This window comes from Glycine soja, chromosome 12 (genome assembly GCF_004193775.1).
Source record: "Glycine soja cultivar W05 chromosome 12, ASM419377v2, whole genome shotgun sequence".
Classification (NCBI taxonomy): domain Eukaryota; kingdom Viridiplantae; phylum Streptophyta; class Magnoliopsida; order Fabales; family Fabaceae; genus Glycine; species Glycine soja.
In genome coordinates, this window is record NC_041013.1 from 4,135,982 (window position 1) to 4,163,406 (window position 27,425).

Below are 27,425 nucleotides of genomic sequence, written 5' to 3' on the forward strand. Positions count from 1 at the left end.
TATTTCTATTGAGATATATAAAATTATGTTGTTGATAAAATATTTTCTTTTTTTTTTATAATTTTTACAATAAATATTTTTTTAATTTCTTAACTAATATCTTAAAGTCATTAGTTAATCAAACCCTTTTAATTAAAGTAATAAAATATTATAATTATTTTCTGCTCGTTAGTTGCAAATACTAATCAATGTATTTTAATTAAGTTCATAACTTTTTAAGCAAATAACAAAATATAAAAATAAATACACCATAGAACCTCAAACATATTTATAGCGTGTTTGAATTACAAACAAAAATTAATTTTACCTATCAAATTATTGTAATAGCAAAAAAAAAAAAAGTAAAAATAACTATTTATTATTTTATCTTCGTCATGAAAATGTAATTGATTGTTTTTCTTCATGAAATTAATCCAAATACACCATTAAACTTATAAAGGATCATTCATTCCTATGTTCATCTTTGTAAAGGATAAATGAATGTAGAACACCGAAACTTGGGATCTTCACATGGTTTGCTATCTTCATATCATGGTCACTCTGTACGGAATTTTGTGTTATTTTCAGAAATGAATCTTGGGATTTTTTGCGTCTAGATAACTTGATCAAAGTGACGTCATGGAACTTGTTTTCTATGAGATGAAGTGATATCGTTAAGTTTTCAGATTGGTGAAGAAATCCTCCAAGTTGTATTTAGATCAGATGTGTGGTTAGTTTTCATGTAAAGGATTCAGCAGTTTAGATAGAGTTTGGTTTAGGTACGTAGATCGGTGTATTTCTTGTAATATTTTATTATAATTTTGATTATGAAAAAATGTAGAACACCGAAGCAATCATACTAAAATTTTAGTTTTTTAATTAATTTACTTTAGTATATTTTGAATAACTACGATACCTTAATATTAATATTTAAACAAATTATGTTAGCATGTCCGTTAGTTTTGAATAACTACGATACCTTAGTATTAATAATTAAACAAATTATATTGACATTTCCTATTTTTTTTAATTACACATAAACTCTTTTTTAGTTATTGGCAAATTTATTAAATTCTGATAATTTTTTATTCCTTGTATCATCGTGTGAGTAACCAGTAATATCATGGGAAATAAAATTGGAAATATTCATTGTTGAGTCAATAAGTATTTTGGGTCTGATTTTTGCCAATGATTAAAGATAATAAACTGGCTCTAGTTTGCAGCCTTTTTTTAGACAGTAGTTCCAGGCTTTTAGTCTTTTCCTTTTAGGTCCAAAGGCTTTCAATATCTAATTGTATGTTCAAACTTTTAGGCTAATTCAGTTTTGAAGTAAGCCGAAGCCCATAGTTCTCCTGTCCTTGTCAACGAGTAATTTGGGCTTGTCTTCTGGCCTTTACTATGGGAGTTGCTATTTGCCCCATTCCATTTGCTATTGACCCATACTAAGGCAATGATTCTTTTTCATTCTCAAAATATCCTTCGCACGGAATCATAATTACATTGCAGGTCATGCACAACAACAAATCTCCGCATTGACATGAACTCCATAATGCAATGAAGAAACCATAAACTCTAACTCTAACAACAAATGAATCATTTCTTCCTTTTCCACACAAAAGTTCCAAAGAGTTAAACTTAACAACCAACGCCAATTGATAGAGAATGAGTGACTATAGCAATATCACCCAAATCTATAGAACCATGTATAACATAGAATCTCCCTTTGCTAATCTCCAAGACTCGACCTTCACTAGTGTACTTGTACCTTTTGAATCAAGAGTACACAAAGAGATAAGACTTTTTTTCACATCAAGAACATGCATAACATCACCAAGTGTACGAATAACTCCATCAAACATCTTAATTTGGACTATCCCAGTACCAGTTATCATGCATGACGCATTATTACCCATCACCATAGTATCTTTGGGCACTAATTCATATGTCGCGAACCAATCCCGATTAGGAGTCACATGAAACATACAACTAGAGTCTAGAATCCATTCATCACCGACTCTCGTGTTGCCATCAAAAGTAATTAGTAGGTCTCCATCAATGTGGTCTGTCTCCACAATATCAGCTTCACATAATCTAGGTCACTAAAGTGGGCCCTCTCAATAATTTCTTGAGTGTCTACTACTCCCTCCATTCCAAAATATAAGTCTTTTTAGAGATAAAAGTTTGTTTCAAAATATAAGTTGTTTTAGAAAACCAATGAAGCATTAAATACATTTTTCCAAGAATACCCTTAACCATTATTAAGAGTGTTATTCTCAAGTTTCATAACTTTAGTTTCTAAAGGAACACTTATTTACCATTTCTGAGTATATATTAATTACAGGATTCCAACTAAGACTAACATTTCCAATATTTACCCCAAAGTACATAATAGTTGCACTGGTAAATTTGTCTTGATGTGGATTACTCACAAAACAATGACATATTATTATAAAAGGTTGAGAAGTTTGTTTTTTTCAAAAGCAACGAAGAATGTCAAAGACACTATATTTTTAGAAATAATAAAAGATTCCATGGATTTGGAGACAATTTAAGGTGATGATGTACAAGATGGTGAAGACTCTACATTTTCAAAAATAGTTTATGTTGAGATTGTTAAAGATTCTATGGATACAAAAGATGACGAAGACTTTATATTGTCAAAGATAGTTCAAGATTCCATGGATTTAGAGGTGGTTCAAGACTCAATAGATGCAGAAGATGAAGACTTCATTGATGTCACATCAAAACAAAAGCTAGTATTTGATATAGATTTAAATCTTCCTACAAATTGTGGATTTGATTGGAACAAATTTCCGAATGATGATGATGAAAGTTCAAATGAAAAGGGCCTTAAAACGGAAGTAAGGGCTATGATGAAGATTTATCTTCCAAAGTTTTATTAAATATGCAGAGATAACTTAAGAATGGCTTATGGTATAGGGTTTCTTGGTAAGAATTTGTCTTTTTAGAGGATTAATCGTTTCGTATTTCTTAGTAGTGATTTTTTTTATGCAATAGATTTTGGTAGCTTGATAAATGGGAATACGTGGAGTCAAACACATTTTTTTTTTGCTTTTTTTCTTTACTAATTTAGTATCCACATGATACGCGTTAATAGTAATTATAATATTTGCAGCACAATTATAATTATAATATTCATTGGTACCGAAATTGCAGCACAATTATAATTATAATATTCATTGGAACGAAATTACATCATTGCAAGGTGGAAATGAAATTGATTGAACCCTAAAAAATTTAAATTTATATAATTAAATGTCTGATAAAAATGAAAGTTAATTTAAACAGCGAAAAATATCTTGCACTAGTGCAGAATCACATTTCAATTGTATAGGCAATTGATTTTCACTTTCTAACATCACTTTCTTCAAATGTGGAATCCTGTGGTTATTGGAACTTCTTACTTTCATAATTTCAATCATACAAGATTGCAATGTTAAAAATATGTGATTTGACTTTATAGTTGAAAATTCTTCAAAGGATCTTTCAACCACACATATTAGCTCATTAATAGATTTAGGTGCATCCTTATATTGTAAGGATTGGATTGCATTGAAAAAATCAAGATCTAAAACATTTAAATATGGAGAATTCGATGGTTGACACATCAAACGAATATCGAATCCATCTTGTGATGCCACTCGACAAAATTCTTCATGTTGAGAATCAATGTGTGTTCTAGCATTGTCTTGTTGAATGAATATTGGAGAACCAATTTCTTCTCTGGGGCATTTTTCCTTGATGGCAAGTAAGACTTTCTTAATTAAAAATGTTCAGATAACTTCTTTTTTAACTGAATGTATTAGTTTGGTCTCAAGTGTGCCTACAGTCCTCACTACTAAAAAAACATGTTTTCACGACGATTTTCTAACACATTTAAAGACATAGTTTTGAATCGTCTTTGAAGCCAACGTTGTTGAAAATCAAGACTTTCTACGAAGGTTCTTAAAAAACCATTTTAGAAAAGTTACCATTGTAAGACGGTTTTCATGGTTTTATGTTGATAATCGTCTTAGAATATTTAAAAAAACAATAAAAAATGAGAATTCTAAGACGATTTTTCAAAAATTGGGAAAACTGTCTTAGAAAATAGGCTTTCTAAGATGATTTTTATTGTCTTAGAATCCTTGTTTTTTTTTTAAATAAAAAATTTAAGAATTCGAAGACGATTGTCAAAGAACCGTCTTAGAATGTAGACTTTCTAAGACCATTTGAAAAAAAAATTTGTTTTGTGGTAAATTTTGTGAACTCAAGCAAGTCGAATACCCAACATGACTTTCACAAAATTTATTCACGTTATTAAAACACCGCCAAGCAAGTCGGAGACTCAGCATGGAGTGCAAAGAACGTAAGCATGTACTAAAGAATGCTAATGCAAATTTGCAAAAATAAATAAATAATGGTTATAGTGCTATGAAATCAAATAAATAGAATGAAAATAAAAAAGGATAAAATAGAAGTGACAAGTACACTTAGTAATTAAGGATGCAGGATTGAAACATGGGGAAAAAAAGATGAATAATAAGATATTTACACAACATTATTAATTAAACTAACTAACTAAACAATGATAAAAAAATCACATTGAAAAATAAAATAAACGATAGAGAAAATAAAGAAATAAAATAAAATAAAGAACTATCTACTAATATATATAAATATTTTTATTTTTCTTTTTTTGTCAAAGTCAAAGAATTGACTTTGACTTAGTCAACACTGACAGAGTGCTGACATGACAAGCCTAGTCAACTGACGGAGTGCTGATATGATAGGTCTAGTCACCAATTTAAGTGGCAGGGGTGCATATATAATGGAGGTGGTGTAACCATCAGTATTTATTTATTTTAGACTTTGCATCAAAAAATGGACTAGGCTTGATAATTGGTAATTATAATTATATTTTGGGGTTAAATTATATAGGAATTTATAATTTTTCCTTTTTGAATAAATAATTATTAAATTAACATCATTTAAGTTTTTGTGCAGAGAGTATTAAACCTAATGAATATATAATGCTTAGTGAGTAAAACAAAACAAAAAAACAGGATAAGGAAGGTAGAAATAATTAATGAAAGCGAGCTAATTAAGGAAAGTAGGGTTAATTAAGGAAAATAAGATTAATTAAGGAAAATAGGCTAATTAAGAAAAGTAGAATAATTAAGGAAAACAAACAAATTAAGGAAAGTATGGCTAATTCAGGAAAGTAAAGGTGAACTTAGTGCAAGAAGTCTGCTACCTATAAAAGAAGAAAAGAAAAGAAGGAAAAGACATACCGAAATTCCAAGAGAATATAATTCCTTATAGGAGGCAAAGGCTAGAAGAAGGAGAAACAAGTATTAGGAGTCATTCCTTCCCTCCATTCCCTTTCTTATTTTTTCCCCATTTACTAAATATTTCCCTCTTATAATTGTAAAACCTCCATGATAATAAGAGCTTATACCTCCTTTGTTGGGAATTTGACAGCCAACAGGAGGAAAAATCGCAAAATCCGATCCAATTTATCGTAATTGATTAGTTAACATGTTGGTTAACTTGATATAAATTTTATTCCTATCTATTTATGAATATTACATTTGCATTAACATTTTATGTGCTTAATATTATTGACTGTGGCTTGATCACCCATTTGCATGGTAAGATTTAGGGATAATTGATAACTGCTAAATATGAGTTATTTTGATAATAAAAATATATTGAAAATATCTTTAAAAATATTTATTTAGCAGTTATCTTTGGCTTAAATATTAAGATTTGATATTTTTCTTATTTATGACTTGCAGATATGAAAAGGAGAGATTAGAGATTAAAAGAGAAAAAGATTGAAAAAATATCCAAAATATCAGGAAGTATCAGGGAGATATGATTAAAAGCAAAACAAATCCAAAAAATATCACTGAAAATTTTTTTTAACATTAGGCCCAAGCCCATTCCAACAACTGTAAAAAGAGAGTCAAGGAGGAGAATCACAACAACACAGAACCCCTTCTTTTAGGGTTTCATTTACTCCCTTTCTTTCTTTCATCCCTTTTATCCCATTAGTTCTTATACCTCATCCATTTTAAAGCCCTCAATGGCCATGAGTAACTGACAGGCCTAAAAGCCAAGCGATATATAAAAAGAGAGTCAAGGAGGAGAATCACAACAACACAGAACCCCCTCTTTTAGGGGTTTCAATTTACTCCCTTTCTTTCTTTCATCCCTTTTATCCCATCAGTTCTTATACCTCATCCATTTTAAAGCCCTCAATGGCCATGAGTAACTGACTGACAGGCCTAAAAGCCAAGCGATGTATGATGTACTCATTATTTATTTATCAATGCAAAGGTGTTTTCTATTCTATTATCTTTCTTACTTTTATCTTGCCTTATTCATTTTTAATTCTATTAGGGTTAGACGCTCTCGGGAGAGGGTAACTTCTAAATAAGATTTAAAGAAGATATGCATGCATTGGTTTTAGGGGTTAGACCCTCGGGAGAGGGTAACTTCTAATAGAACAAAAAGAAATGATTTCATAAGAAAATAATTACTAGGAATAGAGTGATAATTTTATGCCCATGCATTCTTGCAAACATCTAGAATTCATACTTCATGCATTTTATTTGTTGAGTCTTTACAAAGGAATTTAGAAGATAGATAAATAAAATAGGCTTGTCATCGTGAGGAATCAAGGGCAAGTGATTGAACAGTTGTGGGTAGAATAGAATTACCTAAATTCATAAAGAAAACTCATAAACTCATACATCCTAGGCAAACAAGGTAGGCCAGGTCCCAACCTTATCAAATTCTGATTTTATTTTATTTTTATATTCTATTTTTATCTTTTACTTTTCTTATCTTTTATCTTCTATTTTCTTTTATTTTTATCATATCTTAATTTAAATATTTTATCTTCTCTATCTTCTATTTTTATCTTTAAATCTTTTATCCTTTCTTTTAAATCTTTATCTTATCTAATATACTTCTTTATCTTTATTTTAAATTCTTTATCTATTGCTTCTAACTTGGGTTTGCATTAATCTAAGTACAAACAAAGTCTCTTTGAATTCGACACTCGGACTTCCGAGTACTTTATTATTTGTGACAATTTGGTACACTTGTCAACGAGTTAATAGTAACATTGGGAAACATTATTTTCTAATAGAATTGAGAAACTGTATCTAAATAAAGTCATCACTAGGGATAGGTTGATATTTGTTTAGTCTGTTGTACATCTCTATTCTTAATGCAATTTACTATTTTAACTCTACAAAGGAATAGGTTCTTTCCTGTCAGAGACCAAAGTTAAAGTATACTAGTAGATGCAGATGTAAATTGAAATAATTATAAATAGAGAAATTATTAACATTACATCAAAGAGTAGTTCTGATAGGCTAAATTTCCAACATTCTCATCTTCTGAATTTTCTTTTACAATAATATTGGATTTTCTCATCTTTTTTGTTTTTAATTAATTCAAATTCTTTTTTAATTTCTCCTCTTATTTGATTTAATTTTCTGTCAATTTAAATTATTATTTTTCTCATAATCTTTTCAAGTTAATTTTCTTTAACTTCTTTTATATAAAATATTCATCTACGTAAGTACAAACAAAGTCTCTGTGGATTCGATATTCAAATTTCTATTTTAACTTTACTATTTAGGACACATTAGTGCACTTGACAATCCATTAACAAGGCTCAAAATGAAAGAATGTGCATGTGTTAAAAAAAGGGGTGCAAATAACATGTTTATTTTATTTGACTTCGCAAAAACGGGTTAGGCCTAAAATGAAGGAAGGTGTATGTGTTAAAGAAAGGGTGTAAATAACAATGTTGTTTTTTTGGGCTAGGGTTGAAATCAGGTCAGGGCGATCCGACCCAACGTGCAATTAGGCAACAGGGTTGGAAAATCCTAGATGCCTAACTCCCCAAAACGATGCCAAGGTGCTCATCGACGAGAGTAAATGAACTAAAAAGCTGACCATAAAAAGGAAAAGAATGAAAAGAACAAGAGAGAGAGAAGAATAAGAGGAAAATAGAGTGCAAAGGAAAGAAGAAAAAAGCAAGGAAGACGAGACAATCAAGAATGAGGGATACCTGGAAACCCCCTCTCCCTTCTCTAATGGCGGTGCCAAGTGTTGGTTTTTCGTTGGTCAATTCTCTGTCCTTAGGATTCGTGCTGATTCTCTATGCATAGACTTTTCTCTTTTATGCATTGTGCTCTCCTCTTGACTTAATGAGTTGTCCTTGAGAGCCCAATAGGTTATACAGTGTACATTTATTCTTCTTTTTTTCACGTTTTTTTTTTCTTTTCTTCTTTTTTTTTTGTCTTTTTTTCCTCTTTTTTTTAGTGTTGCTTTTTCATTTTTTCATTTTTTTAATAATTTTTTTGTTCTCTTTTCTTTTTTTTTTCTTAATACTTTTTTTGCTTTTTCTTTTCTTTATTTCTCTTTTTTTGTTCTTTTCTTTCTTTTTTTTGGGAGGCCCGGACAAAATTAAGGTCTGACAGTACCAAAATGCATATATAGGTGTTTTGTTCATTGAACTTTATTTCAAAATCAACATATGGCTGAATGTTTTAGTCAAATGAAAATTGATTTACTGGTGGAGTGTTTGGAATAGTGTTGAGATCAATAGAAAAACTTTCTGGTACACTCCTATTTAATTTTGGCAATAGATGATGGGATTCTTTGGCACTTTTGGGTTGAGGATCTTCATTATCAATTTCTAGATGAGTGAATTGAGCATTCAAATCTATATCAAGTAATGGTGCTATCTGATTAGAGGCCATGTTGTTGAACAAATGATTTTTACGTTTAGAATCTAATATATATATTGAGAGAGAAACTATTAACAAGATTGAGAATTTGGGGGCAAAGCATGAATATTTTCAAATAATTTTCAACTTTTGATAAAAAAATTTGTTAACATGAGAATTTTTCAGTCCTGTGCTTGTGTTTGTATGATAATGTTATACTCCAAATGACCATGAGTATATGAAGTCCAAAGGACTCATCATGTTTATTATGAGTATTTGGAATGATTGCTAGCCGTGCAACTACATTGATAATCAGTAAGCTAATAATTATCATGAACATTTATTATGAGTACTCAGTGGAAGTAGTTATGAGCTGAAATGAGAATAATTAATAAGATAGATAAAGGGTATATTAGAAAGTTACATACATATTTGTAAGAAATTCAACATATTAATTACATTTCTTAATATCTAAAACCTTAACGACTTATATTTTGGAAAGGAGGGAGTATAAGGTAGCCTGCAAACACCAAAAGCCAAAAGTACAACTCAAACTTAAATAGTGTTATTGAACCCCCAAAAGGGAGAGGAAGCAAAGGGCAACCACATAAGAATGGACAACCTAGAAGAAAGCAAGCCACCAAGGTGGAGGTACTCCCTATGCCTTGTAACTAAAGTTACCCTAGAAAAACAAACAAAAGCCAAAGAAGTTGCCACACAAATGTGCTAACAATAAGGCTAGGATCAATGGCAATAGCCAAATCAATCAGAGGTCTAATGGAAGCGCCCTGGAACAAGGCCAAAGCCATCAATAGACACAACCTCTTTTGCTCTTCAAAAAGGGGTGTAGATAGATAGCAACCAAACCATTTTTCCAATGGAAGCCACCGTAGTGAGAAAACCCCCAATGTTCCACAAAACATGAAGAGAGACTCTGACAACATTAGCCACCATCTTAACCTGCCATAGCGAAAATCTAGTGCTACAATCCAAAAACAGAATATGGTATCTCATGGTTGCCATTAGTCAAATTAAACCAACGCTTTGATACCAGTTGTTACAAAATAATGACAAATAGAAAACAAGAAATACAAAAATAATGAACACCAAGAATTTATGTGAAAACCCTAAACGGAAAAAAACCACCGGTTGGGGAGAGAAATTCACTATCATCTCCATTGTGTTACAAGAGTGTTACAAAATATATAAAATGCAATAAAATCAGATGAAATAATTAGTATACCAATCATAAGAGATATTTGATATACTAATTAGAAAAAAATATCTGGTATTAATACACTAATTAGAAAAAATATCTAGAATATTAATTAATTAGTAGAAAAAAATACGGGATGTCAATCCCAAATCCACTAACATATATTCTCTAAATATTTCTTCAACAAAATCTACTAAGATATTTTCTCTAAATATTTATTCAACAAAATCAAACAAGATTCGGGTCACAAAATTCAACATGTTGCCTTTGCAAGATTCACAAAAAGGGTCCAAAAACCATTATATACCAAGTCTAAGGATCAAATGCTAGCTCATGAATTTTTCCTCTTTCGACCATACAAAAAAAAAGTGCAAGGGTTCATCGGTCACTAAATGATGTGAGTATAAATTACTTTATATTGTCAACCAACAAAAAAACATCTTATATATGAATCATAAAATAATAATCATAAATATTATTCTTTCTGTCTTTAAATATATTTTTTTTAATTTTATTTGTCTCTTTTCAAATTGTTTTTTGCATTAATTATTTTTTACTCAAGTACCCTTGATTACTTTACAATAAATATTATATATTTAAAAGTAAATATATTATTTCTCGTATAAGGATTGAATAAGAAGATTAATACACTTTAATTAATTAGGTGTGAAAGTAATTAAGTGAAAAGAGTGAAATTATGAATAAATTTGTTTATACTTTTAAAAAAGTAACTTTAAAACAAGTGTTTTTTATATAAATGTTTTTTAAGAAGAAAAATAAGATTTGTTTATTAAAATAAACACAATTTTTTCAAGTAGAAACAATTTAGACTAATAAACTAAGAAAACAGAAAGCTATTTATATTATCAAATAAACGCTTATTTAACAAATAAATTTAAACGATCTTATGAATCTCAATAAACTTAAGGGTAATTTTGACAAAATAATATAAATTGTTAATAAATTTAATGTTATTAATTATATAACCAACTTTCTTAATTAGTTAAAAAAAGTCTTATATTTAAGAATGGAGAGAGTAATAAATTTATTTACATGTTAATATGTGATTAAAAAATGATAATGATTTTTTTTATACTAATGGTACCTTTTAATTAAATTATGACATTATTTTAAAATAAACCTAATAAGATATATTTAATGTCTAATACACAATATGCCAATTAATATTATTTTAATATAATGGATATGTTGTCCAATACACAGTGCTTTGAAAACTTGACCAATCAGCCGATCAGATTGAAAAACTAGTAAATTAGTTAAGTGCATGTGTAGTTCAAATAAATCACATAAACCAAATTGCAGATAAATCGATAAAAAAAAAATCGGCAAAAGAACTGGTTCACAATGAGTAAAAAATGATTTATACAATACTTTTTTCAATTTCTTTATTTTTTCAATTTTTTTCTTAAAAAATGAAGTCATTATTTAACTTATAGTATTTACATTTTCTTTTTTATTCTAAATAATGGTAAACTTGTTATTATGTATATTATTGAAACTTAGACTTAAGTATCATATATTTGATTGAACTTTCACGCGTACTTTTAATATTAAGAACTTATAAAATTATATATTATTTTTAGATAAAAAAATAACTAAATTTATGGAAGAACCTTTTATGTTTTTGGAATCAAATATTATTGAATAGCTTATACTTCTTTCGTTTCTAATTATATCATCATTTTTAAAAATTTATTTGTCCTTTTTATAAGATTTTTTTTAATTTCTTGATGCATTAATTATTCTTTTCTTATTTATTTTTATTTAATTATTTTTTCTTCAAATATTAATGAGAAACAAATAAAAAAATAATTTTAGAATGATAATACAATTAATTAATAAATTTAATATAATTAACTAAATTAATTAATTTTTCTAAAAACGTGAATTAATTAAAAATACCTTATAATTACACATCGCTATCATTATGTGTATGTATGTTTTACTCGAACATGAAACAACTGAGTGCATTTCTTTCTCTATTCCCCCCTTCGAGATGAAATCCACAAAACGAAGTCGTACTTAATTTCTGCACGAACTCAAAAGAGAGCAAACACGGACATGCATCAGTACTTACATTAAAGATCATCGATCATATTATACCACGCATTGCATATTGAAACGAAATTTCATTCTTTTAAAGTGCGCGGAATATAGCATATATATAGAGTTGATTACAAAATTAATAATTTCTTATTATGTACAAGTATTTTATATTCTAAAAAATTGATGATTATAATCACTCCGCACTTAATTTCCTATAAGATCATCTCTAACTTCTCTATATTCCAAATCCCAGGAACACACATACATGTATAAGCTGTGCTTTCTTATATGGAGAGAATTTTACTTTATTTAATTTTCTTCTCTCCTTCGTTATCCTCAGCACTGGTGCTTTAGAAACAAACCTAAACCTAGGTATAGCAAGCTAAGGGTTAGGGTTAAAATTAAGATCATACTGAGGAGGGGCTCACACCAAACATAACACATCAACCTTTTCGAGTGTTTCATTTCGAGGCGACACGAGCACTTTCCCGGCATTTCCTCCCATCTCTTGGAAATTCACAAAATTTTCTCTGGATCCTCGTGAGCTCCGTTGTCCACAAATGCCCTCCAACCCTTCATGCAATTACCCTCATGTCCTGCTTCTTCAAACCATCAAAACTTGTTACAGTGGTTTTTTCTCCCCTCACAAATGAATTACTCTAATTCAACTTGATCAGAGCCACTAAATATATGAGCATATATTTTTTTTTTTATAAAAATCAACAAATATTGTATATATATAAATTTGTGATTGGTGATTAGATGATGACATAAAAATCCTTTATATATATTATTTCTCACTAAATAATGAAGGGATAGTTTGGGGTAGGGTGGTGAGAGAGTGGTCAAAGTTCTTTAGCTATTCAATTCGTGTTTTTTAGTGCAGGCATGCAAACCGGATAGTTGGCTGGTTTGGCTGCAAAGTTTGAAAGTGAAAGGCCGAAGACAAAGAAAATCCTAAGCAGGAAGGGACAACAGACACATGTCAGTCAATTCCCCTGACTCTGAATTTGGCCCTAAAACTTGAAACGACGTGATAACCTGATTAATTTTGTGTTGTCTGTGTATGGCTGGTGGCGAATCAGCACCAAAGCCACCATGCACCCCTTCCTTCCTTCCCTTCCATTCGCCAAACTCTATTTATTCCGTTCGTCTTCCACATTTTCCAAGAAAAAAAATAAAATGAAAAACACTTCACACACAGTGAGATTAGTAAACAGATTCCTCATCAATATGAATGCATGAACTTTGTTTTCTTCTTTTTAGTTCCATTTTCATTTCTACTATCCCCTTTTGTTTTTTGTGCTTCAGACTTGTGTTCTTCGTCTTCTTGCATGCATAAGTTTTAAGGAAATGATTAATTTAGGTGTATGGACCAAAAGGGTTTTCTCGTTTGGAATGGTGAGTGCTTTCACCGCTTGCACGCAAGAACTAGTTCTAATTTTAGTTTTTAGTTGTTGAGGTATAAAAATTGTAACAGCGAGAGACGTGGGGTTTTGCTCCCTTATTGTGTGCACTTCGGTCAAAATCACCTATTGTTTATGCGCAAGAATTTGGCGGGAACAGTGCATCATCAACATTGGCAGGTATTTGGAATTGTTTATTCTTTCCTGCCAGTGCTTCTCACTGTTATCGTTGGTAATATCGTTGTTACATTAATTAATTTGTTATATATAGTAATCTATTTTTTAGTTTAGATTCTTCTAATTGATCTCATGGCTAGCTAGTGAGTTATTATATATGAGATTGTCTGGTCCAAGGTTTCTAATTACTAACCACTTTATTAGTAAAGTTCCACACTTCTCAATTTGGTAGAAATAAAATTAATTTTTGTGAATATAGATACTGACATGCATGGATTCGCTCGCTCTTGCACTGAGAATCTGATTAGTGTTTATACTCTGAAAATAGTTATTCAATTATGTAATCGTTCTTTTCTATAAATATATAGCTGCGCTTAATTTTAATCTTCTCTCTCCATTTGCTCAATAAAAAAAATTTAAAATTGTAGGATATATGCATAAAAAAAGTGATATAGTTATGGTGTAGTCGTTCTTGCATGAGATGTCTACAGGTACAAACAACCATTCAAATAAAATAAGAAAGTTTATTTATACATTTTTTATAGTCTAAAGTTTATTTATACATGTTAAAACACATGCTGAAACTATTTTAATATCATCTTCCGCTTTTGATTTTCTACACTTGTAGTACCTGATATAAGCACTGGTATATATAGTCATCTTGATTACAGCACGAAAAATTCATAAATCATAATCCAGAATCTCTACCTTTTATTTTGTATATTTATAAATCACAAGTACTAGTAGTTCACGTATCTGTACATTATCATTCTATAATTGTAATTTCATCCCTCTCAACATATATTATGATATGCAATAGTATATATGTAATGTTAATGATATTAAAACTATTGTTTGTGCTTATAATTGTACTTAACATTTTAACGTTTTGCTTAAGCTACCAAATACTTATGTTCATAAAAGATGAGCGTGTGTTGTGCTGTAATTGCGGTATATTACGAGATCCAAGCTTTGCCTAGCTAGTAACTTAATTTATTCCCTATCTCTGCTAGTTGTAATATTCTATAAATTATTGAGTTATAACTTAGACATTCCATAAAATATGAAATTTGTGCCATGTTCAGTAATCATTTCATTCGGATACGAGAAGATGCATTAGGACTAACATAGAATGCTAAGTGCGGGCAACTTAAGCCACTGTGCATAGATGATGGTTAGCTGTGGATCTTTTTTAATTTGTTTATATCCTAGAAATAGACCTTTTAGGATGAACCTTAATCAAAGGAGAATACTAGCTTCTGGTGTTAGGAAGGACACAACCCTGCAGATACATTATAACATTTGTTTAATTTAATTTAGTTTAAACTATAATTTCAAGCTAGTGGCCTTTTGACGGGCGAGGAAATCGAGTAGGTGGTCAACAGATTTTTACTTGGGGGAACAAACGAAACCCTTCAAAATTATATTTCTTAATTGCAGCTCAATTGAATCACGTTAATTAAATAATTATAAATATGCAATACAGCTCGGTCTCGATCATTTTGAACAAAAAGTAATTCTTACTCTTTCATTCAGTACTTTTAATTTTTAATATGTCGGATTTTCACCATATAATATTGCATGACCGTACTCATGCATCTTTAACACATGCACGACTCGGGGATCCATAGATTGGTTTTTCTCTGTTACTAATTTATAGTAAACTATATACCAAATTCGAGAGTTTCTCTACAATGGGCTTGATGAGTTCTACCTGATATGTTTAATCCCATATTTCAGTTCTTTATTATACTTAGTTTCACTCATTACAGTATAGTATATGTATTTATGTGGCTTGTATACACAGAGAGAGAGAGGTCGGTAGTAACTTTACGTAGAGTCGTTGATTTTGAGACCGAGAGATGATTTGTAGTGTGTGGGAATGCTGGGCTTTTGGGAGTCATTGTTTTCACAGAACGAGGACGAGAGTTCCAACAAACCAAGTGGGTAGAGAGAGAGAGAAGGTGTAGTATGAGATTGTATTTTTTCCAGTTAGAATGGTGGTAATGTCTCTGGTCAAAGGCTGAAGGGATTTGAAGGATAATAGTTTAATAACACACTCGTGTCCCTAATAATATCTTACTACATACATAGATATTAATTATTTAATAATCATTGTAGGCAGATTTTAACTTTGTTTTCTAGTGTTGGAACTGGTGGTAGGAGTCAGAGTCTACAAAATCGACCTTAGCTAAGGGGGTGCAACAGTCACACATCATTTTAACTATTTAGTTTTAAAGCTATATTAATGTGCATAGTAGGACAAAGAACATGGAAGAAGGGAGAGGGGAAGCTCTTTAAATATTGTTAAAATGTTCCTTTGTTAGCCCTTTCTTCTCTCCCTTTGTCTCAAGTTTGGAAATTGAAAAGGGTGGGAGAGATACAAAGTGTTCATTGATTTAAACCCTTGCTAGAACCCTTGGTAAACCTATATCTATTCTTTGGCCATCTCTTATTTTCTTTCCCATCTTTGTTTTCCCTTGCAAAATATTCATACTCTATAGTTGATATCTATCTGCTTCTTTAATGTATTAATTCGATACACAGGTGGTTTTTGATTTTGTGAAAGGTAAAGCAAGCAAATAAGGGCTCAATGAACAACAACTGGCTTTCGTTCCCTCTTTCTCCTACTCATTCTTCCTTACCAGCTCATGATCTTCAAGCAACTCAATATCATCAATTTTCCCTTGGGTTAGTGAACGAGAACATGGATAACCCTTTCCAAAATCATGGTAACTTTCTCTCTTTTCTCCTTTCTCTCATTCCATATTAATTTGGCTGCTATTTTTATTTTTATTTGTATTTTTTATACCTTTTTTGGGTGTTAATTTATTTAATAATTCAACAGATTGGAATCTGATTAACACCCATAGTAGCAACGAAATTCCAAAAGTGGCTGATTTTCTAGGAGTGAGCAAGTCTGAAAATCAGTCAGGCCTTGCAGCCTTAAACGAAATTCATTCAAATGATTCAGATTATCTGTTCACAAACAACAGTCTGGTGCCTATGCAAAACCCTGTGTTGGACACACCTAGCAATGAGTATCAAGAAAATGCTAATAGTAATTTGCAATCATTGACATTATCCATGGGAAGTGGTAAGGATTCAACATGTGAAACCAGTGGTGAAAATAGCACAAACACTACTGTTGAAGTTGCACCTAGAAGAACTTTGGATACATTCGGGCAGAGAACATCCATATATCGTGGAGTAACTCGGTTGGATAGACATTCTATGGTTCACTGAATCGGTTTTTTTTTTTTTTTTGCATGGTTTAATTTGTTGTTTTTATTTTTGCTCTAATTATGCAAATTATATGAAAATATATAGACATAGATGGACTGGAAGGTATGAAGCTCATCTTTGGGATAATAGCTGTAGAAGGGAAGGCCAGTCAAGAAAAGGACGCCAAGGTGATTAAACTTCAAATTAATTACTTTTAGAGTTTTATTCTCTTTTTTCTTTGAAGTTGTTTAGGTAATATTATTAATTGTGAGTTTTATTAACACATTTCTCTTAATGTTTTGCTTATGTACATATTTCTTCTCAACTTTCCTTCAGTTTATTTGGGTAAGTGTCCCTTTCAGTTTATTTTCCAACCCCTTTTCATTTAATTATGCTCCTGGAGATGTAAAATAAGATTACAAAACGTATTGTTTCATTTGTTTTGTAACTGCAGGTGGATATGATAAAGAAGAGAAAGCAGCTAGAGCTTATGATTTAGCTGCACTGAAGTACTGGGGGACATCCACCACTACCAACTTTCCAGTATGTTTTTTATGACTCTACTTTTTCAATGCTTCTCAGACACTGGTTCAAAGGAAAGTTATATTGATTTCATTTTATTTTACAGATTAGCAACTATGAGAAGGAATTGGATGAAATGAAACACATGACGAGACAAGAATTTGTTGCCGCCATTAGAAGGTGATTAATGAAGAGATACATGTATAACGCATATATACATGGTCAATAATATATATAGTGAAATAATAGTCAGATTAAGTAGTGAATTTTAGGGTATGCAAACATTAAGGCTGCATTTCTATAAGCTTTTTAAACTTTAATTATTTAATAAACTTTGATTACCAGAGAACTTAATTATTTATACACTTGAATGTAATACTTTTTTAAATAAGTTGGAGCTTATTTTGATAAGTTTCTACTTGATACACTTCAATAAGTTTTGTAGATCACTTTCAAATGTTTGTTAAACATAGTGTGGTGATGATTTGCAGGAAAAGCAGTGGTTTCTCCAGGGGTGCCTCAATGTATCGTGGAGTTACAAGGTATCAAATGCGACAACAATGCTTTCTTCTTTTTCTTTCTCTCATCCCATGCATTGTCTTCTTTTCTTTCTACACTTTCTCTTAGCAAAATATTATTATTATTATTCTTTGATTAGGCATCACCAACACGGAAGATGGCAAGCAAGGATTGGCAGAGTTGCAGGAAACAAAGATCTTTACTTGGGAACTTTCAGTAAGACATAAATTTAATAATCACATGCAAAGAATGTTACACTAAAATAGAACTTCAAATTAACCACTTATTGTTTGTAGCAAAAAATATCTGTTAAGATAACTTAATCCCTTAAATAGACTTACTTCAGTATCTTCAATTATTAGTCCTTGACTCAGATAATATCTTGAGTTCATACCAAAAAAAAATTAGAAAAGTAAACCAACACAAATATTTTGATAATATGAACAGCACAATATTTCATTACAGGTACTGAGGAAGAGGCTGCAGAAGCATACGACATAGCAGCGATAAAGTTCAGAGGTCTCAACGCTGTCACAAACTTTGACATGAGCCGCTACGACGTGAAAGCCATTCTTGAAAGCAACACTCTCCCAATAGGAGGAGGCGCTGCAAAGCGTCTGAAAGAAGCTCAAGCTCTAGAATCTTCGAGAAAACGCGAAGAGATGATTGCACTAGGCTCATCTTCCACGTTCCAATACGGAACCTCAGCAAGCTCTTCTAGGCTTCACGCTTACCCTCTAATGCAGCACCACCACCAGTTCGAGCAACCTCAACCTCTGCTAACTCTTCAAAACCACGACATAAGTTCTTCTCACTTCTCTCACCAGCAAGACCCTTTGCATCATCAGGGTTACATCCAAACGCAGCTTCAGTTGCACCAGCAGAGTGGCGCTTCTTCTTATAGCTTTCAGAATAATGCTCAGTTCTACAATGGTTACCTTCAGAACCACCCTGCATTGCTTCAGGGAATGATGAACATGGGGTCTTCTTCTTCTTCCTCATCTGTGTTGGAGAATAATAATAGTAACAATAATAATAATAATGTTGGTGGGTTTGTGGGAAGTGGGTTTGGTATGGCTTCGAATGCAACGACGGGGAACACGGTGGGGACAGCGGAGGAGTTAGGGCTGGTGAAGGTGGACTATGACATGCCGGCTGGAGGTTACGGTGGCTGGTCGGCGGCGGACTCCATGCAGACGTCAAATGGTGGGGTGTTCACAATGTGGAATGATTAAGGAAGGGAAGCTAGTTCTAGTATGGGACAACGTACTAGTTAGTTGCCATACAATTTTGTTATGCATTTTTATTTTTTTGTCTTTGGGTTTTTAATATTCTCGCAATTGGAAAAGAAAAATAGGTGCTGATTTTCTGTGAGACATTGATCACAAAGGAAGTGAGCAAAGACCATATATCTATTATATATTTATGTCTCTCTTATTATGCCGAATGTTTGTGAAACTTTTGGTTGAATTAAGTGTTGATTAATTGATTCATGCTATGATTAGATGAATTAATTAAGAGCTAGAAACTTCTTTTCTCACAACTTTTTGACATCTTATAATCGAAGTGATAAAAAATTAAGACGAGTGATGTAACAGACATAATTTTTTAAAAAAATATATTATAAAAAATGCTGTGATAATTTATTATAAGTATCTTATTAGGGTTAAATTAGAACAAAGGTAGAGTTTTAAAAAAATATAATAAGCGATAATAAATATCTATGTTTTCGTTTCAGTATTTCACTTGATGTTTTTTATACGTATAAAAAGAATAAATAAAAATTGAGTTTATAACATGTAAGTGTGCAGGATGTTAACATTAAGATTTATATTTTAGTATCAAATGATTTTTTTATACATAAATTAGTGTTTAGCTTGTGTGTAATAGAGAATAAATATATATTTTATAGAATTAAAATTTATAATAAATAATACTTTTAAATATTTTATGATAAATAATTCATATTGTGATATATTATATTATTTTATTTATTAATAATTTTTATAAACAAATATTAAAATTCAAGTCAGAACTAAAGTTAATAAAAATGATAAGTTAATTAAGTTAGGCCCTTAAGTAAATATGAAAAACATAAGATGATATATCGTATATTATATGATGGGAGTATATTTAAATTTTAAAGATTATATATATATATATATATATATATATATATATATATATGAAACTCGTTTTTGATAATTAGTTAGATCTTGTTATAGTATTCAGTTAATATTAAAAATTTCTAAGGACAATTGATGTGGCTAATGGTTGTTAATGTCAGCAAGTACCACATCAGAAAAAAAAATATATCATGTCACAAGTGTCATGTTTGCATGATTAAAAAAAAAAATACAAAAACTAAAAGCAAAAATAACATAATTTACAAAAACTATATATATATATATATAAGATTTGATCTTAAAGGTCTAGCTAACCTGAAAGCCTACTTATGTAGCTAGTTGTATCGAATGATCTAACCCTTTGCAAACTCTATGATAAACTAAGTTATGCTTTGATAATGACAATGTCAAACCTAAAATATGATCCATGACAAATAGACAAACTTTAACCTTGAATTTTTCAAGCAAGACTTATTTAAGCCAAGTGTGACTCGATGAAAGACTATATAGTCTTGGCGTTATGATTTTTTGGGTGATTGTCTCAAGTGATGGTATGACTTAATTTGGTTCAGGGGTGGTACCATATTGGATTAGCTGTATGCATATGGTAAGAATTTGAAGAAACAAAAAATTATAACGCCACTATTGTAGAACCTTCAAATTGGGTAGGTCGTGTAAGTAGGCTTTTAAGCCAAGCCAAATTTTCAAAACAGTTTTTCATTATTGTTACAATCGTGATCCAACACCTTGGTTTTGTTAAACATGTCTTGGTTATGTTTATGTAAAACCTTTTAGAATAAATTAAACTTCAAGCATGACAAACCAAGCTTAAAAATTTACCTTAACAAGAAAATAGGTCAAGCTGAACTTTTGTAATTTTGCACCAAGATAACTTAAGTCTATGAAAGCCTAGCTTATTCTCACTCCTAAATATTTGTTTCATATTAAATTTTTTATATAGATCTATTACATTTAAGGATTTATTTTAGATTAATATTTAAGATTTAATCTTTTTCATCATATAAAAATGTTACCATTTTGCTTTCAATTCTTGTAAAAAAAATGTTTTTGTTTTTATTCTTTTTGTAAAAAAAAATTAATATTTTTTTATTCCATATAAAAAATTTGTCCATGCTAATGTGACACTCATGATATTTTTTTACTAATGTGGCACATGCTAACGCCAGCTAGCTAAGCTACTGTTAAAAATGTTTAACGCAAGAACCAATGACAAACAAATAACAAATTTTAGGAATCTTTTAAGAAAATGCAAGAACTAAAATTAAAATAAAAAGGAGTAAGTATTAGGACCAAAAGTATATTTAGGTCATTGTTTAATTTTTTTTTAAAAAAAATTGTTTCCTTATCACTTCTCCCCTTGTTTACTATCTTCTATTTTTTAAAACTTATATCAATTAAATCTCTCATTGTGTCTTCTCTTCCCACTTCACATCCTAAAGCATGAAAAGTTTTTATTTTCTTTTCTTTTTTAAAAAAAAACAAGAAAAATACTTAAGCCATAGTTTAATTGATTTGATGATTTTATTCATCTATTTGACATCATAATTTTACACCCACTTTACTCCAATTGTTATTTCTCCCAATTGCCCTTAGCTCTTCCTCCATGGCAGCCTTCTATTCAGGCTTCTTCATAACTTATTTGAAGCTCACTGGTTGAGCTTTTGCTAACAAAGCTAGATGCACCATGTCATCAGTCATAACTCAAGGTTTCCTTTGATTATAATGTTGTTGAGAGAAACTTCATAGTCAACTAATATTTGTGATGCTTCTTGGACCATCTGTGATCGGTGTGTGTCAAACAAAGTAGGTTCAAACGAAGTTGGTAAAGTCTGATAAGAAAATACAGAATCAGATGATACGTACTCAAATGATACATTCAAATACTCAGAAGCACACATTTTCCTATTATTGGATAAATGAGCCTTCAAAATCAACTTCTTTTTACTACCATAGACCCTTAACAAATTTTATTCCATTCTAATAGAATATCCATTCTCCAATAATTGTTCAAGACCGTAGAGATTGGTCTTCATATTATTAGGCACATAAAGGACATATGTAATAAAAGATTGCTTACCATGCTTCCTTTGAATCAAATTTCTTCTAATTCCTTCCATTTGTAGCAAGTCATATTGACACCTTTATGGTTTGCAGTCTCACCTTTAACTTGTCCACACCTATGTAACAATTATTAACAAGCTTCCTTTGCAGGGGACACAAACATAATATTCTCAAAGTTTGTTGAATTCACACATTGATGAATGATATACATTGCCTTACAATCCCTTTTATTTGATATCACTTCATGATATGCTGCCATCTGCACCTTAGTAGAACCAAGAAAATATAAGGTAGGTTGGATGATTAAAGGAGAAGGAAAGGGAAAAAAGATCATGGGTTCGATCCTCCTATTAATAAAAAACTAATAATTAAAAATTAATATTTGTCAATAAAAAAAATCTTAATAGTACCATATCCAAGTTCTTTATAACTATTTACAATGTGGGTGATTTTTGGAAAGTCGTGAAAGATCACCTTCATTTGAATGCACCACTTATCATAATTCTTCCTATTGAGAATGAAAAGGGTGTTAGAAAGTTTCCATTCAAACCAAATATTGATGCTTGACACTAGTGCTTGAAGAAAGAACAAAGCTTTGGATACCATTTTTGCTAGAGATGTAATGGGTAGGGTCTGGTTATGGTTCTATAATACTTGTTCTTAGACCCATGTTTAAAAATAATATCCGTACCCGATCCCATACCTGTACCGATAGCAATTTTAATCCTCATCCTCTTATCCATTGGGTACCTATATATCTATACATGTACTCACGACTCATACTTTACTTATGTATAAAGTTAATAGTAGTAAATAAACAAAAAACTAATTAAAACAATTACTACAAATATATAGTGAAAATTCATTCTTAAATAATTCAAACATAACATTAAAAGCATACACACAAAATATTAAAAATAAGCAAACATAAAATTGGTTTGTCCAAACTTAAGTCATAAATAAACAAAATTATAAAGATAATCATTCAACATAGCGATTGTTAAAGTTAATGTTCTAATCACTTAACAAAAACTGAAATTAAAGGTTTATGTTTTCCACTTTTTGATAATGATATTGTTAGAGATTAGAGACCTAAAGTAGTAGTCATACAAAATATAATTATTTTTCACAGCAAATTGTGTGTGTGTCTATGTGTGTGTGTGCGCAGGGGGCAGAACGGGTTGGATACTATAGTATTCGTGCTTGTACCCATACCCATGTAAATTTATGGGTATATACCTGCCTCGTACCCAATCCCAATATTATGGGTAATTACCTATCCTACTTGTGGCTATTTTTATGGGTGCCCATTACACTTTGTCATCCCGAATTGTTGCAATGGAAGATTTTGTCCTATAAGAATGTCAATCGATACATTAGGGAGATAACACCTTGAAGCACTATACATTATGTCTTATAGAAACATACTATAGGCAGAGCACTCACCATCACATTTACAGAGATGAAAGTGTTATCAATAGCAACCAAAATTCTAAAGAGGATCATAGGAATCACAAGCAGGCAAATACAAGAGAGATTTAACGAGGTTCAACAAGTGTGTATACGTTCTCAAGAGCAAAGTGACTTTCTTTTTCTTATTCATAAACAATGAGTTTACATCAGACTTTTTTCCGCATCATTTACTAAAATAGTGATCTCATTATTGTTTATTCTAGCCAAACCGTCCATTAGTCATCGTTAACCATTGGTCTTCAAGAAGAAGTAGTCTCAAAATACCTATGTCTATGGTTGTAGCAATAGGCGCATGATTTGATAATACTCCAATTTGTCCGCTATTAGTAAATAAAATAATTTCCTTCACTTCCAACTCCCAAACAATTTGATTGGGGGTTAGTGCACAAAGATTTAAAGTCATTTCTTCAAATTGCTCTCCATTTTCAAGTTCATAGCTTTCATAATAGCTTCATTGATATTTCCTACCAAATAAACACATACATTATCATATATCATCTTAAACATCGTGCATTATCTTAATCCACGTACAATATTATACGCTCCATCCCAACCCGCTTTGTAACCCAACAACAAGTGGCCCTTATACTCCACTCCAACTTTGCCTTGCCCATAAAATATGAGTCATACACAACAATCTTCACCTTGGCGAATATTCAATCCCGTGAAAGATAAACAACAAATCCACTTCATAGTGTCCTAGGTTAGGGGTCCTGTCATGCCTAGCACAAAGCAACATTTAGCAGGTCCAATCAATGATTGAAATTGTTGGTTGTGACCTTCTTGGTTAACAAATCAGTTGCATTCACTAAAGTGTGAATATTTTTTAGCAAAACCTGACTAGATGTCATCAACTCTCTGATCTTGTGAAACCTCACATCAATATGTTTTGTTCCAGCATGATTCAGCTAATTCTTTGCCAAATCGATAACACTTTGACTATCACATTGCAATTGAACTCCATATTACTCAATACCCAGCTTATTCATTAGCTCTATGAAAAACACAACTTCCTTGCTAGCCTCTACTAACGCCATGTACTCCGCTTCAATTGTTGACATTGCCACAAAGACTAAATTATAGACTTGCAACAAACAAGCTCACCTCCAAAACTAAAGACATATCCTGTTGTAGACCTTCTATCATCCAAATCACTAGCATAGTCAGAATCCACATATTTCACAACTGAAGGATCACCCTGTTAATTGTCAAACATAATACCATGATTTGTTGTACCCTTTCGGTACCTCAATATCCACTTCACTGTTTCTCAATGTCGCTTCCCTGGGTCAAGCATAAACTTGCAAACTTGGCTTACAACATGTGTCAAATTTGGTCTAGTGCACACCATAGCATACATCAAGCAACCAACTGCACTAGCATAGGGAACCTTTGACATGTACTTCACCTCAACATTTGTCTTCGGACATTGATCTACATAAAGCTTAAAGTGTTTTTCTAATGGAGTACTCATAGGCTTGGTATTACTCGTGTTGAACCTGTCCAGCACCTTCTCAACATAGTCTGTTGTGGGAGCCACAACTGTCTAGATTTCTTGTCCATGTGAATCTCTATCCCAAGAATTTTCTTGGCAGGACCCAAGTCTTTCTTGTCAAACTCCTTGTTCAATAATGATTTCAACTCATTCACATCATGCAAAAGGTTACTAGCAATCAACATATCATCAACATACAATAGCAGAAAAATAAAATAGTCATCATCAAGACTTCTCACATAAGCATGTAGGAATCAAATTGTGTGTGTCACTGCCTTGGAGACTGCTTCAATCCATACAAAGACCTCTTTAACTTACTAACCAGTTGACCTGGTCTACCTTTATTGAACCATTTTGGCTACTCCATGTAAATTTGCTCCTTTAGATCACTATGAAGAAAGATTATCTTCACATCCATCTATTCCAAATGCATGTTGTGGCTGGCTACCAAGCATTGTCCTGATAGAAGTATTTCTTACAACTAGGAGAAAATCTCATTATAATCAACCCCCTTCTGCTATGCATACCCCTTTTCTATTGGGAGAGCCTTAAACTTTTCCTCTTCTTTTTCTGATATAGAAGTTTCCTCTTGTACACCTATTTGCACCCTATGGCTTTCTTGCCCACAAGAAGTTCAACTAGCTCCCATGTTTGATTCTTCTACAAAGTCTCCATCTCCTACACCTTAGTACATATCCATTTTTTTTCTCTTGGTTGTTCATAGCCTCTTGAAAGGTAAAAGGATATGTAGCACTAGTAAGAAGTGCAAAAGCAGTCGATTTAGCTAATTCTTCAAACTGATATTGGACAACAGGATTAATGTTGCGACAATCTCTGTCTTTGATAAGATTGTACTCTTGATGCAGTCCACTTGGACTCATTGATCCTGGCCCATATGTAGGTGTGGCCTAAAGCCTTAGACTACATGGTTCTACCCTCTTAGGAATCACCAACAACTACTCAAAGTCCACCTGAACCTCCATGGAGCCAAGGGAAGCTCCATCAGACACTGGCACAATTGTCTCAACTATTTCTGGCAACATGGATTGTTCATCAAACATTGCATGTCTGTTGATCACCATCTTGTTGGAAATTGGATCCTAAAACTTTAACTCCTTCACACCTTTGGAATAACCTACGAAAAATCACTTTTTCAACTTTGGATCTAGTTTAGATCTCTCATCATTGAATATATGCACAAAAGAAAGACACCCAAATATTCTCAAATTATTAAAATCAACAAAGTTACGTGTCCAAACTTCCTTTACAACTTTCTCATCCAATGATGCTCGTGATGATCGGTTGAGCAAATAGCATGCCATATTCACCACTTCTTCCCAAAAGCCTCAAACATCGGACCCTTTCAGTAAGGGACCAATTCTTCCTCTTTGCAACACCATTTTGTTGTGGTGTTTTCTGCACTAAGAAATGTCTTCAAATGCCATGTTCCTCATAGAATTTCTGAAACCGTGAGTCTATGTATTCTGTCATTATTAAATGTGAAGTACCTGATCTTTCTGCTCGTCTGGTTCTCCACCTTAGTCTTCCACATCTTAAACTTTTCAAAGACTTCAAATTTGTAATTCATGAAGTACACCCAGACCTTATGAGAAAAATCATCAATGAAAGTCACAAAATAGTGAGAATCACCCAAGGAAGAATCTCTAGTAAGACCCCACACATCAATATGCACATAATCTAGAATCCCCTATGTGGTCTGCTTTGCATCTTTAAACCACGTCTAGGTTTATTTCCTAGGCACACAATACTCACACAAGTCTAACTTGCAACTCTGAACTCATTTCAAGAGTTCTCTCTTATGAAGCTTCGTCATCCCACGCTCACTAAGATGATCCAAGCACAGGTGCCACAATTTGGTAGCATCATCATCAGACTCAACAAATGCAACTCATCCTACAACTATGCTCTCCAGTAGCCCAAAAATATTTCCTATAGCCCCATGTGCTTTCATCACAGTCAACACCCATACATATCTCGCCCCCTTACATACTCTAAAGGTATCCTGATCTTCATCAGTTCTATAACTGAAACCATTTGCCTGCAAGGAACCAAGTGATATCAAATTCTTCCTCAACTTAGGAATATGTCAGACATCACATAACTTTGTCACTCCATCGCCATCCATAGGAATATGCACCTGTCTCATTCCAACAACAACACACACTTTGTTGTACCCATATAAACATTACCAAAATTACCTAACTTGTATGTGGTGAATCACTCCCTGTTGGGAGTCATATGGTAAGAACATCCAAAAATCAAGAATCCATGCATCTATTAATTGATTGCATGAACCAAAGAGAACATCTCCCTCACTGTAGTAGTCTGAATCGTTAGTCTCTGCTACATATGATGAGCGAG

At 31.7% G+C, this 27,425-nt stretch overlaps 1 protein-coding gene and 1 pseudogene across 1 annotated transcript; one reads left to right on the forward strand and one right to left on the reverse strand.

Annotated features, from left to right (window-relative positions):
* Positions 1-2,017: 2,017 nt before the first annotated feature.
* On the reverse strand, positions 2,018-9,749 carry LOC114380283 (annotated as a pseudogene).
* A 6,124-nt stretch (positions 9,750-15,873) lies between these two features.
* Positions 15,874-19,307, forward strand: LOC114379373 (AP2-like ethylene-responsive transcription factor PLT2). The gene is made up of 10 exons (XM_028338016.1): positions 15,874-16,023; positions 16,149-16,333; positions 16,450-16,819; positions 16,932-17,014; positions 17,163-17,171; positions 17,281-17,369; positions 17,455-17,528; positions 17,840-17,890; positions 18,007-18,083; positions 18,333-19,307. Exons 2-10 carry the CDS (start codon positions 16,195-16,197, stop codon positions 19,100-19,102), a joined length of 1,662 nt encoding a protein of 553 aa, XP_028193817.1. The 5' UTR covers positions 15,874-16,023; positions 16,149-16,194; the 3' UTR covers positions 19,103-19,307.
* The last annotated feature ends 8,118 nt before the right edge of the window (positions 19,308-27,425 follow it).

Coding starts and splice junctions, on each gene's coding strand:
- LOC114379373 (XM_028338016.1), top strand. CDS start 16,195: ATGAACAACAACTGGCTTTCGTTCCCTCTTTCTCCTACTCATTCTTCC. Junction 16,334..16,449: donor TAACCCTTTCCAAAATCATG/GTAACTTTCTCT, acceptor ATAATTCAACAG/ATTGGAATCTGATTAACACC. Junction 17,370..17,454: donor CCACCACTACCAACTTTCCA/GTATGTTTTTTA, acceptor TTTATTTTACAG/ATTAGCAACTATGAGAAGGA.